The sequence below is a fragment of the Grampus griseus genome, assembly GCF_964374135.1.
Source record: "Grampus griseus genome assembly, chromosome: 2".
In the NCBI taxonomy this organism is placed as follows: domain Eukaryota; kingdom Metazoa; phylum Chordata; class Mammalia; order Artiodactyla; family Delphinidae; genus Grampus; species Grampus griseus.
In genome coordinates, this window is record NC_139018.1 from 124,585,241 (window position 1) to 124,602,380 (window position 17,140).

The 17,140-nt window shown below is 45.9% G+C and overlaps 1 protein-coding gene across 2 annotated transcripts in view; it reads left to right on the forward strand.

Annotated features, from left to right (window-relative positions):
- Window positions 1-17,140, forward strand: part of GABRA5 (gamma-aminobutyric acid type A receptor subunit alpha5) — a gene marked incomplete at its 3' end in the record, with an annotated part of 101,548 nt that overhangs the window by 73,237 nt on the left and 11,171 nt on the right. For both annotated transcript variants that reach the window (XM_082648555.1, XM_082648556.1), the window contains exons 7-8: window positions 11,591-11,734; window positions 14,297-14,449. In XM_082648555.1, coding sequence (XP_082504681.1) covers window positions 11,591-11,734; window positions 14,297-14,449 — 297 coding nt within the window. The remainder of the gene's footprint in view (window positions 1-11,590; window positions 11,735-14,296; window positions 14,450-17,140) is intronic.

A 17,140-nucleotide genomic window follows, 5' to 3' on the forward strand; every position in this document is an offset into this window, starting at 1 on the left:
TCCATCTATTTGTATCATCTTTAATTTCTTTCATCACTGTCTTATAATTTTCTGCATACAGGTCTTTTGTCTCCTTAGGTAGGTTTATTCCTAGATATTTTATTCTTTTTGTTGCAATGGTAAGTGGGAGTGTTTTCTTGATATCACTTTCAGATTTTTCATCATTAGTATATAGGAATGCCAGAGATTTCTGTGCATTAATTTTGTATTCTGCTACTTTACCAAATCCATTGATTAGCTCTAGTAGTTTTCTGGTAGCGTCTTTAGGATTCTCTATGTATACTATCATGTCATCTGCAAACAGTGACAGCTTTACTTCTTCTTTGCCGATTTAGATTCCTTTTATTCCTTTTCTTCTCTGATTGCTGTGGCTAAAACTTCCAAAACTATGTTGAATAAGAGTGGTGAGAGTGGGCAACCTTGTCTTCCTCCTGATCTCAGTGGAAATGCTTTCATTTTTTCACGATTGAGGATGATGTTGGCTGTGGGTTTGTCATATATGGCCTTTATTATGTTGAGGAAACTTCCCTCTATGCCTACTCTCTGGAGGGTTTGAATGGGTGTTGAATTTTGTCAAAAGCTTTCTCTGCATCTATTGAGATGATCATATGGTTTTAGTCCTTCAATTTGTTAATATGGTGTATCACATTGATTGATTTGCGTATATTTAAGAATCCTTGCATTCCTGGAATAAACCCCACTTGATCATGGTGTATGATCCTTTCAATTGCTGTTGGATGCTGTTTGCAAGTATTTTGTTGAGGATTTTTGCATCTATGTTCATCAGTGATATTGGCCTGTAGTTATATTTCTTCGTGACATCCTTGTCTTGGTATCAGGGTGATGGTGGCCTTGTAGAATGAGTTTGGGAGTGTTCCTCCCTCTGCTATATTCTGGAAGAGTTTGAGAAGGATAGGTGTTAGCTCTTCCCTAAATGTTTGATAGAATTAGCCATCTGGTCCTGGGCTTTTGTTTGTTGGAATATTTTTAATCACAGTTTCAATTTCAGTGCTTGTGATTGGTCTGTTCATATTTTCTATTTCTTCCTGATTCAGTCTTGGCAGGTTGTGCATTTCTAAGCATTTGTCCATTTCTTCCTGGTTGTCCATTTTATTGGCATAGAGTTGCTTGTAGTAATCTCTCATGATCGTTTGTATTTCTGCAGTGTCAGTTGTTACTTCTCCTTTTTCATTTCTAATTCTATTGATTTGAGTCTTCTCCCTTTTTTTCTTGATGACTCTGGCTAATGGTTTATCAATTTTGTTTATCTTCTCAAAGAACCAGCTTTTAGTTTTATTGATCTTTGCTATCATTTCCTTCATTTCTTTTTCATTTATTTCTGATCTGATCTTTATGATTTCTTTCCTTCTTCTAACTTTGGGCTTCTTTTGTTCTTCTTTCTCTAATTGCTTTAGGTGCAAGGTTAAGCTGTTTACTCGAGATGTTTCCTGTTTCTTCAGGTAGGATTGTATTGCTATAGACTTCCCTCTTAGAACTGCTTTTGCTGCATCCCATAGGTTTTGGGTCGTCGTGTCTCCATTGTCATTTGTTTCTAGGTATTTTTTAATTTCCTCTTTGATTTCTTCAGTGATCACTTTGTTATTAAGTCGTGTATTGTTTAGCCTCCATGTGTTTGTATTTTTTACAGATCATTTCCTGTAATTGGTATCTAGTCTCATAGCGTTGTGGTCGGAAAAGATACTTGATACAATTTCAATTTTCTTAAATTTACCAAGGCTTGATTTGTGACCCAAGATATGATCTATCCTGGAGAATGTTCCCTGAGCACTTGAAAAAAATGTGTATTCTGTTGTTTTTGGATGGAATGTCCTATAAATATCAACTAAGTCCATCCTGTTTAATGTATCATTTAAAGCTTGTGTTTCCTTATTTATTTTAATTTTGGATGATCTGTCCATTGGTGAAAGTGGAGTGTTAAAGTCCCCTACTATGATTGTGTTACTGTCGATTTCCCCTTTTATGGCTGTTAGTATTTGCCTTATGTACTGGGGTGCGCCTATGTTGGGTGCATAAATTTTAACAACTGTTATATCTTCTTGGATCGATCCCTTGATCATTATGTAGTATCCTTCTTTGTCTCTTCTAATAGTCTTTATTTTAAAGTCTATTTTGTCTGATATGAGAATTGCTACTCCAGCTGTCTTTTGGTTTCCATTTGAATGGAATATCTTTTTCCATCCCCTCACTTTCAGTCTGTATGTGTCTCTAGGTCTGAAGTGGGTCTCTTGTAGACAGCATATATTTGGGTCTTGTTTTTGTATCCATTCAGCCAATCTGTGTCTTTTGGTGGGAGCATTTAATCCATTTACATTTAAGGTAATTATCGATTTGTATGTTCCTATTCCCATTTTCTTAATTGTTTTGGGTTTGTTACTGTAGGTCTTTTCCTTCTCTTGTGTTTCTTGCCTAGAGAAGATCCTTCAGCATTTGTTGTAAAGCTGGTTTGGTGGCACTGAACTCTCTCAGCTTTTACTTGTCTGTAAAGGTTTTAATTTCTCCATCAAATCTGCATGAGATCCTTGCTGGTTAGAGTAATCTTGGTTGTAAGTTTTTCTCTTTCATCAATTTAAATATGTCCTGCCAGTCCCTTCTGGCTTGCAGTTTCTGCTGAAAGATCAGCTGTTAACCTTATGGAGATTCCCTTGTGTGTTTTTGCTGTTTTTCACTTGCTGCTTTTAATGTGTTTTCTTTGTATTTAATTTTTGACAGTTTGATTAATTTGTGTCTTGGTGTGTTTCTCCTTGGATTTATCCTGTATGGGATCTCTCTGCTCCCTGGATTTGATTAACTCTTTCCTTTCCCATATTAGGGAAGTTTTCAACTATAATCTCTTCAAATATTTTCTCAGTCCCTTTCTTTTGCTCTTCTTCTTATGGAACCCCTATAATTCGAATGTTGGTTCATTTAATGTTGTCCCACAGGTCTCTGAGACTGTCCTCCGTTCTTTTCATTCTTTTTTCTTTATTCTGCTCTGCAGTAGTAATTTCCACTATTTTATCTTCCAGGTCACTTATCCGTTCTTCTGCCTCAGTTATTCTGCTATTTATCCCTTCTAGAGCATTTTTTAATTTCATTTATTGTGTTGTTCATCATTGCTTGTTTCTTCTTTAGTTCTTCTAGGTCCTTGTTAAATGTTTTTTGCATTTTTTCTATTCTATTTCCAAGATTTTGGATCATCTTTACTATCATTATTCTGAATTCTTTTTCAGGTATACTACCTATTTCCTCTTCATTTGTTAGGTCTGGTGGGTTTATTATCTTACTCCTTCATTTGCTGTGTGTTTTTCTGTCTTCTCATCTTGCTTATCTTACTGTGTTTGGGGTCTCCTTTTTGCAGGATGCAGGTTCGTATTTCCCATTGTTTTTGGTGTCTGTCCCCAGTGGCTAAAGTTGGTTCAGTGGGTTGTGTAGGCTTCCTGGTGGAGGGGACTAGTGCCTGTGTTCTGGTGGATGAGGCTGGATCTTGTCTATCTGGTGGGCAGGTCCACATCTGGTGGTGTGTTTTGGGGTGTCTGTGGACTTATTTTAGGCATCCTCTTTGCTAATGGGTGCGGTTGTGTTCCTGTCTTGCTAGTTGTTTGGCATAGGGTGTCCAGCACTGTAGCTTGCTGGTCGTTGAGTGAAGCTTGGTGTTGGTGTTGAGATTGATATCTCTGGGAGATTTTCGCTGTTTGATATTACGTGGAGCTGGGAGGTCTCTTGTGGACCAGTGTCCTGAAGTTGACTCTCCCACCTAAGAGGCACAGCACTGACTCCTGGCTGCAGCACCAAGAGCCTTTCATCCACGCGGCTCAGTTAAAAGGGAGAAAAAGTCGAAAGAAAGAAAGAGGATAAAAGAAAATAAAATAAAGTAAGATAAAATAAAATAAAGTGATTAAAATAAAAATATTTATTAAGAAAAAATAATTTTTTAAAATAAAAACAAAACAAAACAAAAAAAACGGATGGATAGAACCCAAGGACAAATGGTGAAAGCAAAGCTATACAGACAAAATCTCACACAGAAGCATACACATACACACTTATAAAAAGAGGGAAAGGGGAAAAAATAATAAATCTTGCTCTCAAAGTCCACCTCCTCAATTTGGGATGATTCGTTGTCTATTCAGGTATTCCACACATGCATGGTACATCAAGTTGATTGTGGAGATTTAATCCGCTGCTCCTGAGGGTGCTGGGAGAGATTTCCCTTTCTCTTCTTTGTTCGCACAGCTCCCGGGGCTCAGCTTTGGATTTGGCCCCGCCTGTGCGTGTAGGTCGCCGGAGAGCGTCTGTTCTTCGCTCAGACAGGACAGAGTTAAAGGAGCCACTGATTCTGGGGCTCTGGCTCACTCAGGCCAGGGGGAGGGAGGGGCACGATGAGGAGTGAGCCTGCGGCGGCAGCAGCCAGCATGACGTTGCATCAGCCTGGGGTGCGCTGTGCGTTCTCCCGGGGAAGTTGTCCCTGGATCCCAGAACCCTGGCAGTGGTGGGCTGCACAGGTTCCCCGTAAGGGAGGTGTGGATAGTGACCTATGCTCACACACAGGTTTCTTAGTGGCAGCAGCAGCAGCCTTAGCGTCTCATGCCCGTCTCTGGGGTCCGCGCTGTTAGCCGCAGCTTGCGCCAGTCTCTGGAGCTCCTTTAAGCAGCACTCTTAATCCCCTCTCCTCGCGCACCAGGAAACAAAGAGGGAAGAAAAAGTCTCTTGCCTCTTCGGCAGCTCCAGACTTTTCCCCAGACTCCCTCCCGGCTAGCCGTGGTGCCCTAAACCCCCCTGCAGGCTGTGTTCACACCGCCAACCTCAGTCCTCTCCCTGCGCTCCCACCAAAGCCTGAGCCTCAGCTCGCAGCCCCGCCCACCTCCACGGCTGAGCAGACAAGCCTCTCGGGCTAGTGAGTGCTGGTCGGCACCGATCCTCTTTGCGGGAATCTCTCCGCTTTGCTCTCTGCACCTCTGTTGTTGTGCTCTCCTCCGCGGCTCCGAAGCTTCCCCCTCCGCCACCTGCAGTCTCCACCCGCGAAGGGGCTTCCTAGTGTGTGGAAACCTTTCCTCCTTCACAGCTCCCTCCCACTGGTGCAGGTCCCATCCTTATTCTCATGTCTCTGTTTATTCTTTTTTCTTTTGCCCTACCCAGGTACGTGGGGAGTTTCTTGCCTTTTGGGAGGTCTGAGGTCTTCTGCCAGCGTTCAGTAGGTGTTCTGTAGGAGTTGTTCCACGTGTAGATGTATTTCTGATGTATCTGTTGGGAGGAAGGTGATCTCCGTGTCTTACTCTTCCGCCATATTCCCCTGGCCTCCCCCGTACTCTCTTTAGATACATGTCTGCGCTCCCAGTCTTTTCTGACTCTCAGAACTGCCCTGGTCACTGAGACCTATTGTCCCAAGGTTTGAGCTTCTTTTTCTTTTTGAGTTTTGGGATTCACCTTTTCCAACCCACTCACATCTTCCAGGGGTTATGGGGGCCCCCTTAACTCTTTTGGCCAGGGTACAGACTCACAGCCCACGTGTGGATTGGGACTGGAGTGGGGGTTGTTAGTGGGACATTGGCAGCCCTCCTCACTGCAAATGTAGCCGGGAAGGGGGAGGCCAGCTTCACAGTGCAGCGGCTCTGCCTGCTATGAGGCAGAGGAGCTGGGGGAAGATGCAGGACAGTGGCACAGGACAACAGGAGCACAAGCTGCCTGAGACAGTCTGGGGACTGCCAGGAGATGCTGCCTCATCACCATGTACTGTCCACTCCATACTCACAGCCCCAGCTAGAATCCAGTGTGGCCACTCTGCTCAAGTCCATGTCTCAGTACCACGGCCCTTCAGTATTCAGGGTCCTGTAAGCATCTAAATAATAGGAAGATAGAAATCTCATGTCTTTTATGGGGAACTCAGGGCACCATCCAAGTCTCAGCATATGCCTGGTGGTGTCTGTGACCAGACACTTAGAAAGCAGCTTGCCAGGGTGGAGCACATCGTCAGGCCTCACCTCCCTCATCCCCAGCCATGTTCCCCCAGTAGAGAAGGGACATTACGGCAGAATGCACTGTGTTGGGTAACTCCAGTGCTGTCCGTGTGAAATCAACACTTCTGTAATATCTGAAACTTGGAAATGGAAGGTCATGCTAATTTAAAAAAAACGTGACAAGAACAGTCAACCTCCACCTGCTGTGTAAGTCAAGTGTAGCATCCATGTTATTCCATTGACTGCTGTAGCTGGTCTACTCTATTTACGTCCTTCTATTTCATGTCTTACTAATATGCAGATGAACATTGGAATCATGTCACTAATTCTCAGGGTTCTGACCACCCCCTCGCCGAGCAGCCTTCTGATAAGTTGGGATCCCATATGGCTTTGCTCAGAGACAGGTTACACTGGTTATTGGAACCATGTTGAGTAACACACATCTGGAGGGAGAATGTCTAGCACAAGAAAGAAAGTGATACAACTTCACTGAAAGATATTTCAACCTAGAAGAATACTTTGTGTTGCTCTCAGCTCATACATTAGCAGTCAGAAATGCTCTGTGACTGAGAATGCCTGGGGTGCTCATCTGGGCCCATACTACCCATGGCGGCCCCTCAGACATTCCCTGACCAGAGGCAACGCTGAGGCTGGACTGGCCTTTGTGGTTCCTATGATGATTGCAAGGCATTCTCAGCAACAACCACCAGGGAACTTTGAAAAAACAAGGCTTATTACTCAGAGCTCTCAGAGGGTACACAGCACGCCCAGGGCCACACAGCACTGTCACGGGTAAGGGAGAGAGAAAGAGCGCAGACCCAGGGCTCTACCCTTATTGGGGTCCAGGGTGGGGTGCTTAGGGTTTCACCAGTTCAATCTTTATTGGCAAATTTAAAACATAAGAACAGGAATTAGGCACTCTAACTAGGGAGAAGTGGGGTCATCAAATGACCAGTTATCTAGGTCACCTTGGGCTTTCTAGAAGGGGAACTGCATGGGTGGACCTGCCCTTTATCTAGTAGTGTAGCTGGGAACATGCCTATGTGAGGTGGATGCCTTTTAAATAGTTGCCTCGGCAATGGAAAGCTTAATGCCAGGCACTTACATTACAATCAAAAAGGCTTACTGTCAGGCACTTTCACTCCAAAGACCTAAATACATATCAAGTCTGTGATAAAAAGACTCAATACCATAAGATGTCATGTGTCCCCAATCTGTAATCTATAGATCCAATTCATGTCCAACATAAATTTCATCAGAGTATTTTTGGGAAAGCCTGATGAGCGGATTCTAACATGTACATGGATGAGCAGAGGACCAAGAACAGCCAGGGCCCCATGAAGAAGAAAAGCTGGCACCTCGCCCTTCCAGCTGTTCTTGTCTAGAATTCTAAAGTCTGCGTAGTTAAGACAGGGGAGATTGAAATTGGAGTAGAAAAAAGGAGCAGAACAGAGAATCCCGCAAGAGAGAGCCCATGCCTGATGGAGACCTTACTTGTCAGAACAGGCCCTGCAAGTACGTGGGTGGGAGGGACAGCTTAATGATTTCGGTGGCAGCACCAAAAACCACATGGAGAAGATCTGATTGGATACTTATGTAGGAAAATATATACAGAAGTCAACTGTCTGTGATCAAGGCCCTAATGGTTAAAGATGGAGCATTCCAGCTTTGATACTACATGTGTAACATCAGGAAGGCCTCCGAAATAAGATGCAGAAAGATTAAAAGGTTGATAAATTTGACTAACTTAACATACCATTTATCAAAAAAATTTTAAAAAAATGAACAAAGTAAAATAGCCACAAACTTGAAGAAGATATTTGCAACACATGGAGCAAAAAAAATATGTATATCAGAATATATTTGAAAACATGAATCAAATGGGTAAAAAACACAAAACAGATTTCACAAAGAAAACATAGGCAAGGCAAAAAAAAAGCCCCTTTGTTTAGTGATGTCTGCCCAGAAGGTACAACTACAAAGCAAACAATGCAATGATTATCATAAAGTTCAGAATACCACCTGTGGGGAGAAAGTGAGCCTTTGGTGAGTCGTGCGCCTAGAAGGTTCTGACGTTTTCCTCTGTGTTAAGCTCAATGTTTGCTACATACATGCTTGTTTTATTATTTTCCAAGTGTTACGTATACTCTTTTGCACATAAAGCAAGAATAAGGAAGTGATGTGCACTAGCAAAGAAACTCCCACACTTAGTGGGAACACGGCTCATTACTAACGTGACCTCTTCTGGCTCCTTCTGTGGAAACCTCATCACGCGTGTAGTCCTGCTTGTCTGCCTCAGCAGTGGCCACACCAGGAGCCCATTTGCAGTGCCGGGCACCAGCCCTGCCTGGTGGAGTCCCGGAGCCTGCTGTCCTGCTTAGGGATGCCTTCCCTGCCAGCCCATCCCATCTCCTGAGACGTCTGCAGAGGCCTCCCTGTGAGGGTACATGGGTTCTGTTCCATCTGGAGTTGGCGTCAGGCTGCGAGCCAAGCACACAGCCTTGTCCAGAAGGCATTGGGTGCTGTGTGTGGCAGCTGGGAAGATACAGAGGCGGGTGTGCAGGTTTACCTTCAGGGCCTTCAAGAGCCATGGGGAACACTTGAGCTCCCCTGTTCCTTAAAGCCAACTGCTCCTCTGGAAGTGCTCTTGCTGAGGTGAACAGATGCCACGAGGCCCCGAGGCCACTTCTCAGCTGTCGTCTGAAGCCTGTGACACAAGCCCCTGCGAAGCACACTCCCCATGTCCTCCCACTGCAGTGGCCGCTGCTCCAGTGGCTCTGCAGCTCCCTCCTCACCTTCCCAACCTCTAGGCCCTGCAGCACCCTCCCCTCCACCAACATTCACTCTGCAGGTGACCCTGTCACCAGCCCCTGCTTCAAGTGACATCTGTGTGCCGATGCCTCAAGAAGTCACATCCTCACCAGGGACCAATCCCATGAACTCCTGACTTGTGTGGCCCACTGTCTGCTCAGCATCCCGAGGAGACCTCTCATAGGCCTCTCAACTCTGAAATGTCAGCACCTGAATGCTGCTGTTTCCTCAGAAGCTGGGTTGTTCCAGAATCTTTGCCATCCTAGAGTACAAATGAGCCATCCAGATGCCTGGTTTGGTCACCCTCTTCCTCTCACAGCTCACATCTGATTTGTTAGCTGATTGGATGACCCTTTCCTTTAAAATGTATCCCTATTTTCTCCTCTTTTTACCACTTCCAGCCACTATCATCTTTCACCTGAATTATTTTAATATTGCCCTAAGCACTCTCCTGTTTTTGTTCTTTCCCCCCCTGCATTCTAGTCTCCTGTTTCAGCCAGATGGGTCCTTTTACAGCATGAACTAGGCTATGTCACTTACTTGCTTATCCCCGCCCCTGCCTTCCTGGCTAGCTCAGAGTAAAAGGCAAAGGCCTTAAATAGCCTTGAGGCAACGTTTATGTAGTCTTTTCCTCTGCCCTCTGCTGTCTACCCTGTCCAGCCACACTGCCCACCTGCCTTCTCCTCAGGCATTGTAGGCACACTCTTGCCCCAGGACATGTGCACTTGCAGTGCCCTTTTCTGGGATACATGTCCTTCTGACAACCACGTGGCAGGCTCCTGCACAGCCCTTGGGTCTCTTAAGTTATGCCTTCCCAGATTACCTTATTTAAAATAGCACCTCTTTCCTCTTCATAGCTTATATTTCTCCATAGCACTTACTACCACCTCACATGTAACATGTCTTATGTATATTTGTCTCCTTCCTCTGGGAGAGAGTCTTCTGTTTATCAGTCCATCTACCTGTTCCAGTTTTCTACTGCCATGACAAATTATCACAAACTTAGCAATTTAACTGAAGCAACACGTTTATTAAGTAACCTTATTGTAGTGATCATTTTGCAATATGTATCAATACATATATAAAATCATGATGCTGTACACTTTAAACTTATACAATGATACATGTTAATTATATCTCAATAATCAAAAACGTGTTATCTTACAGTTCTGTAGGTCAGAATACAGTGGATTTGCCTAGTGTTTCAGCTCTGGGTCTCCCACGGCCAGAATCATGGTGTCAGCAGGGCTGCTTTCCCTTCTGGAGGCTCTGGGGGCAAATCCACATTCAGCCTCTCTCAGGCTGTTGGCAGGATTCAGTTCCATGGGTTGTAGGTTGAGGTCCCTGTCTCCTGCTGACTGTCACCTGAGGGAGTCATTCTTGCCTTCTATGGGCTGCCCACATACCTTGGCTCATGGCCCCTTCCTCCACCTTCAAAACCAGCAATGGCAGTCGAGTCCTTTCTTTCTGCTTCGAATCTCTCTGAGCTGGGTCTCTCTGACTGGCCCCAGCTGGAGAAAGTTCTCTGTTTTTAAAGGCTCAAGTGATTATACGGGGTCCACTGGGATCATCTAGGATAATCTCCTGATTTTAAGCCCATAGCTTTAATTCCATTTTGCACAGTGCCTTTTGCTGTGTAAGGTAACAGTCACAGGTGTGACACCAGGGGTAAAGTTTCTGCCTTCTGCACCACCCTCCCACCAGGACAGCATGGACAACAGGGCAACAAGTGCCTTCTGAAAAGAGAGACCTTTATAGTAGCTGATGTGATCAAATGCTGCTCCAAGTTGTTAGAATCAAAAACAGAGGGAATTCCCTGGTGGCACAGTGGTTAAGAATCTGCCTGCCAATGCAGGGGACACGGGTTCAGTCCCTGGTCTGGGAAGATCCCATGTGCCGCGGAAGCCGGCATGCTAAAGCCCACACTCTGCAACAAGAGAAGCCACCACAATGAGAAGCCTGCGCACCGCAACGAAGAGTAGCCCCCGCTCGCTGCAACTAGAGAAAGCCCACACGCAGCAACGAAGACCCAACGCAACCAAAAATAAATAAATAAATAAATAAAAACAAAAACAGAGACCAGGCTTGAAAATTCCCTGAGCAGACAACCAGTTTAGTCCTACAAACAAAGCTTAATTTAGCTTATTTTGTAAGGCTAACTCGACCTGGGTCATTTCTTCCTTATGCCTCTGAGAATCATAAGCAAAACTTAAACTGTTTCCCAAGGTTGATATGAGGTAAATACTGACCATTTCCCTATCATTTAAGAAAATTCTAATACTGTAACCAACACTGTGACGAATAAACAAACCATCACCACTTTGCCACCATACAAGATGCTTTGTAGCAGTGTACCCCTGAGCCTCAGTCCATGCTTTGGTTTGAGTGCTCCCGGTTTCCAAACTGTCTTTTTGGTGTGTATTCATTACTTCTTGGGTGATTCATTGTTCTTACTTTGACTGTTTATGAACTGTTGACAAGGCACTCTATGCATTACATCCTTACAGAGCTCTTGTAATGACAACAGGAGCCCTAAGAGCTGGGAGAGCCCCAGACCCTGTGGTCTCAGGCCCGTGCGACAGTGCACCCTGAAGAGAAGATACCCTGTAGGAAGCACTGGGCCCGGCTTCTGAGCACTCTGCCCTTTAGAAATGAGAAGGGCCTGAACCGTGGTGCTGTCTGCCCTGGTCTGACTGCCTGTACTTTCTTTAGGTCATTTAACTTTGACTTTCTAATCATCTCTCGTACTACTTTTATAAACATCTTTGGTTGTGCCACGCTGCAAATGATTCCATGTTTACACCCCTTTTTCCTCCCCCATACAGATGCATATCCTAATTCTGAAGTTGTCTATGTCTGGACCAATGGCACAACCAAGTCGGTTGTGGTGGCAGAAGATGGCTCCAGGCTGAACCAATACCACCTGATGGGGCAGACAGTGGGCACAGAGAACATCAGCACCAGCACAGGTAAGCCTCACCCCCCATTCAGGGGCGCACACCCTGGGAGAGCCCAGGACTCTCCTTAGCCACCCGGGCCTGTCGTGCTGTGCTGGCCACAAGGAACCTTCCACATCGGGCCCCCTCCCTCCAGCCGCACATGGAGGCATCAGCTGTGGCATCCTGGCATTAAGGATCATGAGAGCATTAATCTGAGGTGCATTTGCCTCCATGTGAGCAGCCCTGGTGACCGCAGGCCCTGGCCGGAGGCCTCATGGACCTACTTATATAACATAGTCCTGCCCAAGCACTGAGACATGAGGGCAGCAGCCTCTGCAGGAAAGGTAGAGAGCTTCCTGCAAATACTCTCATTTACCTGTTCTGCTATCTCCCCACTTTGAACATTTCAGAGGTTTTCCTGGGGTTGAATTTGGGAAGCACAACCGGGCACCATAGAAATAGCTGAGGCTTTAGCAAGTGCTGTCACACCCGCAGGCACAGGGCTGGCCTGAGCCCGCAGGGCAGCACAAGCCAGGCTTCACCTGACACAAAGTGGGCAGGGTGTCCAAAGGAACACAACGCGTTCCCTTCTTGCACCTGCAAGGGGTGTCCTCAGACACCTCCTGGCCACAGGAGGCCCAGCCCTAGAGGTCATGGTCACAAGCTTGGCTGTGAGCAGGGGAGGGTCCTGCAGGGCTTCTCATGGCAGGAGAAATGTAGAACAGGGATGGAGAAAGTCCTGCTTGCAACATGAGTTCTAAGCCTCAAATGTTATCCTGGTCAGCGTCACTCTGTCAGCATCACCACCCCCTGGAGCTGGCTGGAAGCACAGGGACGTGCAGTGCATGCCTCCTCTCACACAGGCACTCAGTGTCCGTCCACTGGCGTGGGCTGGCATCCTGGGGAAAGGGCCTGGCAGGGCTGGGAGGAGGCTGCTGTGCCATGTGATTACCGTGTTAAAGGCAAGGGAAGAGAAAGCAGACCTGATTTTATGGGAACAAGTGAAAAGGTGGCACGGCAGAGGTTTGGGGTTAAGAATTGCAATGCTAATGGAGGGTGCTACAGTTGGGAGTCGTTTCATGTCGTTCTTTAAAAATTTATAAATGGGTTTCTGCTCTATTTGCATTCCAAAAAGATGGTCTTTTTTTGAACGTTATCTTATATTGTTATCCTCAACTCAAAAATAGAATGAAAAGAACCACCACAACAAAAGAATTACAAGTAGGAGAGTAACTTCAAATCCTAATGCAAAGAAACAGAATGGCATTTTCCCTCTTCTCAAGAATTGAGAGGCAAAATTGGATCATGATAAAGATGTCTTTGCTACTAAACATATCTTGCCCCCCTTCTCTCTGTCCCTGTCTCCTTCTGCTAGGCCTGAGCCTATTCCCCTCCTCTCACCTGCTCTCATCTGCCTGGGGCTGTGGGGAGGGCATGGTGCATCTTGGCCCTGAGGGAATTTTGGTCTCCTCTTCTGTAAGAGGGCAGAGTTTGCCACATATGATCTTAACTCATGCTGTGAGAAAAGGCACGTAGGGACACATCCACAGCTGGCCTTGCTGAGCACTGGGCTTTGAATCCAACAGCAGGCGTCCGAGCTATGTAATCAGTCTCAAATGTCTCAACATTCTGCCCATGCAGCCAGCCGACCACCCTCGAACAGATGGCCCCACCAGGGGTCTACCTTAGCAGAGACCCCAGGCCCTTCCCCCCACATTCACAGTTCCACCAGGCTCCCTGGCCACACCATCTACTTGTTGCAATTCAGCTGAAGAACTCTTGTCCTCAGATCAACTCAGCTCTGCCTCCACCTCTCAAAGCATCCTTCCCATCTCCCCAGGGAGATGCAAATTCACACAGCAAAGGAGACTCTGTCTAACACACCCTCCCACCGCAGCTGCCTTGGCTTCTTACCAGTTCACCATCAGGGCAGCATCGTTCTCCGCAACGAAGGGGAGGTCTGCACTCGCCTCCCACACAGCCAGCCAGATCCAGAGAAGGCACTGGGGCATCGCCAAGGAAATGCCCTCACTCTCTCTGTGGACCAGCGGAAGCTCAAAGTGGCCAGCACCAGTGGCCTCCGGAGGCTGTTGCTCCTCACCCCCAAGCCGGCTGAGGGGGCACAGAGCCTGTGGGGAAGTGGTAGCCCCCCACTCCTTCCAGCCCTCCCTGGCTGGGAAATGAGGAGAAAACAATCCGCCCACGACTGGGCTCTGTGATGTCCTGAGTTACATCTGGAGAGGCTAAATCCTGAAATCCTGATGGCAGTAGCAGTGAGGGGGGCAGGTGGAGAGTGGCATAGATTGTGACCAGGGATTAGGAAAACACACAAATCTGATTTTCCCCAGCAAAGCATCCACCAGCAGAGGCTCTTCAGAGGCTGGGGGTCAAAAGACTTACTTATAAAATGACCGTTAAGAAATCCATGCATCCTTCAGCCTCTCCTTCACCCAAACAATACAAATAAATGCTTGTCCAAAGGGAGGGTGGAGAGAAGGGAAGCTCCGGGGCTCTGACCAGGGGCAGGAACCACAGGGCAGGACTGTAGGGTTTCATTTAGGTGGCTGACTGCAGTAATTTGTTCATTTGCAGGTGAATACACAATCATGACGGCTCATTTCCATCTGAAGAGGAAGATCGGGTACTTTGTCATCCAGACCTATCTCCCCTGCATAATGACTGTGATCTTGTCGCAAGTGTCCTTTTGGCTGAACCGAGAATCAGTTCCAGCCAGGACAGTGTTCGGTGAGTGTCCCCAAGCCAGGCCTGTGACTGCCTCTAACACCCCAAAGACAGCAGCCTCAAAGTCCCTAGTGCTGCCTGTCTATTCTGTGACCTAGAAAACAAACAGACCAGTTAGTTATGAATTCAGTGTTAAAGAGTAGATTTAGGGCTGCTCTCTGAACCAGGGTTCAGAGCAATTCGATCACTGTTTCCCTTTTGAAAAGTCTTTCACTAAGAGCCTTTTTTTTTTTTTTTTTTTTTGAGGTTTGAAATTGCCAGCAATCTGTCTTATGTGGGATTTTGCTACGGTATTTTCACAAGTCTCATAAAGTACTGTTTTCTATGTTATCAGGCAGTTTTCTTTGAAATGTGCATGCCACTTTAAAATTAACTCCCAAGTGGCAGTCAATATGTTACATGTGATATGATAGTAATAGATTAAATGTATATAAAATATAATATATATTACCTTATGTATATATAAATGTAATATATATGAGATATACATACGTACGTATGACACATGTATATATGTATACATATATATGATAAGAATTTAGAAAATTATCTGACATCCTTGAGACATAAATCAAGTTTAGCAAGATCCAGCTCAGGAAGTACCTTGGCACAGCAGACATGGTTGAGTGTTTGACTTTTACGTGGAAGCTCATTTCATCAAAATCAATGTTAGAAGTAATTTCGTGGGTCAGTTGTAATGGATGCTCACATCTTTCTAAACTGTAAAGTACTATTCCCGCCTCAGCTTTTCCTATTGCACTGTCCCTTCCAAAGAAGGAAAACGTGCCCTGCATTTCCCGCCAGTGCTCCTGTAGGTGGAGGAAGCCGGGGGAGCCTCGGGATTTCCAGTGAGGGCCCAGGATTGCTCCTGTCTGAGCAATATCTCTACCTCGAGCCACATACCCAGCTTCACCTGCCTCACCTGATTTAGCTTCAGGAGGGTGTGGAGGTTGGCTTGTGGCCAGGCAGTGCTCCCCTAGCTCTTTAGGGGAGCATTAGTAGGTGGGCAAGGAAAAAGATTTAGTTTGGAGAATGCCCTATATTCCAGTCTGCTTCCTCTTAGAGATTCTCAAAGCACATTAGGATGTTAAAGGACTCAAGGAGACACAAGAAGCCTGTTCAAGGTCACACACAGAACACTTCTCTCCAGCACAATGATTAACTGGATTTCTAAGAAAAATCAAAGATGACTACCGATTTCTCATTTAGCGTTAATTCCATGCACAGTACCGTGTTCAGTGAGGGTATATAAATACCTCTGAAAGATGACACTGAATGAAGACTAAGCTGCTATGACCACCAGCAACATGACACTCTTTTGGTGCTCTTTCCTGAGGCTGCCCTAACAAAGTACCACACACTGAGTGCTTAAGCAATAGAAATTAACTCTCTCACAGTTCTGGAGGCTACAAGTCCAAAATCAGCAGAGTTCGTTTCTTCTGAGGACTGTGAGGGAAGGCTCTGTTTCTGGCCTCTCTCCCAGTTTCTGGTACTTCCTTGGCCTGTGGCAGCATAATTCCAGTCTTCATGTGCTGTTCTCCCTGTGTGTGTGTGAGAGAGATACCAGTCATATTGGATTAAGGCCTACCCTAATGACCTCATTTTAACTTGATTACTTCTGTAAAGACCATATTTCCAAGTAAGGTCTGGAAAGTAAATCTGAGGTTCTGGAGATTAGGAATTCAACTTATGCATTTGGGGGGGGGTACACAGTTCCACTCATAACAGGTGTGTTGCACCCACACCCCATACACATACTTGCACCTTTCTGCAAACAAAACTGCAGTAAGAAGAAAGACATAGAGCATGTGGAAACTACATGGGCTGTAAGGGTTCAGCAGACCTGGGTCCCAGTACAGGTTCTCATTTGCCAGCTGGCGAATTTGGGTACATTACTATTTTTAAATCTTTAAGCTCCTCACTTGCAAAATGGGGATAATGACACCCATTCAGAATGTAGCTTAGATCAGAGTCTGGCCCTTAATAGATGCCCGTTAGAGGCTTATCGTCCCCTTCCGAGGATCCAGACTTCCTTTATGGTCACTGCAAATTTCCCCAGAAGACAAGGCAGATGGCTACAGGCATCTTGCATGGCAGCATCAAGGTGGCCCAGATCCTTGTTAGAAGGAGTGAAGTGCCAAGACCCAGATTCAGATGTGGTGCTTCTGTTGCACTCCGGTCCTCGGAGTCTGCATGCTGCATTAATCCATGTGAAAGCAAGCCTGTCTCATCAGTTTTCTGGAGCCCACGACTTGTAAGGTGCACAGTGAGTCTTTGTGAAGCACTTCGTTAGAGCGGTGGGAACGTTCTTGCCCTTCTCAGCTGGACTTGCCTTGGGGCCACTAAGATGCCCCACTCCTCTGACGCATCCTTGTTGAGCACCAGCTCTCTGCAGGGTCAGGTCAGGACAACGGGGACACAGTTAGAGTATGTGTATGAATCAGACCCAAATCCCTGCCCACCTCGATTTATGTTCTAGAGGAAGGAGACGATTGACAAGGTAAATAAACTAAGCAGTGTTTTAAATGCTGTGAATGTGTTGTGCTGTGAAAATTGTAGAGGGAGCGGGAGACCTAGGCTGGGGATTAAAGTGATAGTTCCTTTCTTTCTTTGTCACGTTCAGGGGTGTTATACTGGGGTCCAGTGCTGGTGCTGATCCTTGTTCCCATTGACCCCACCCCTGTCATTGACAAC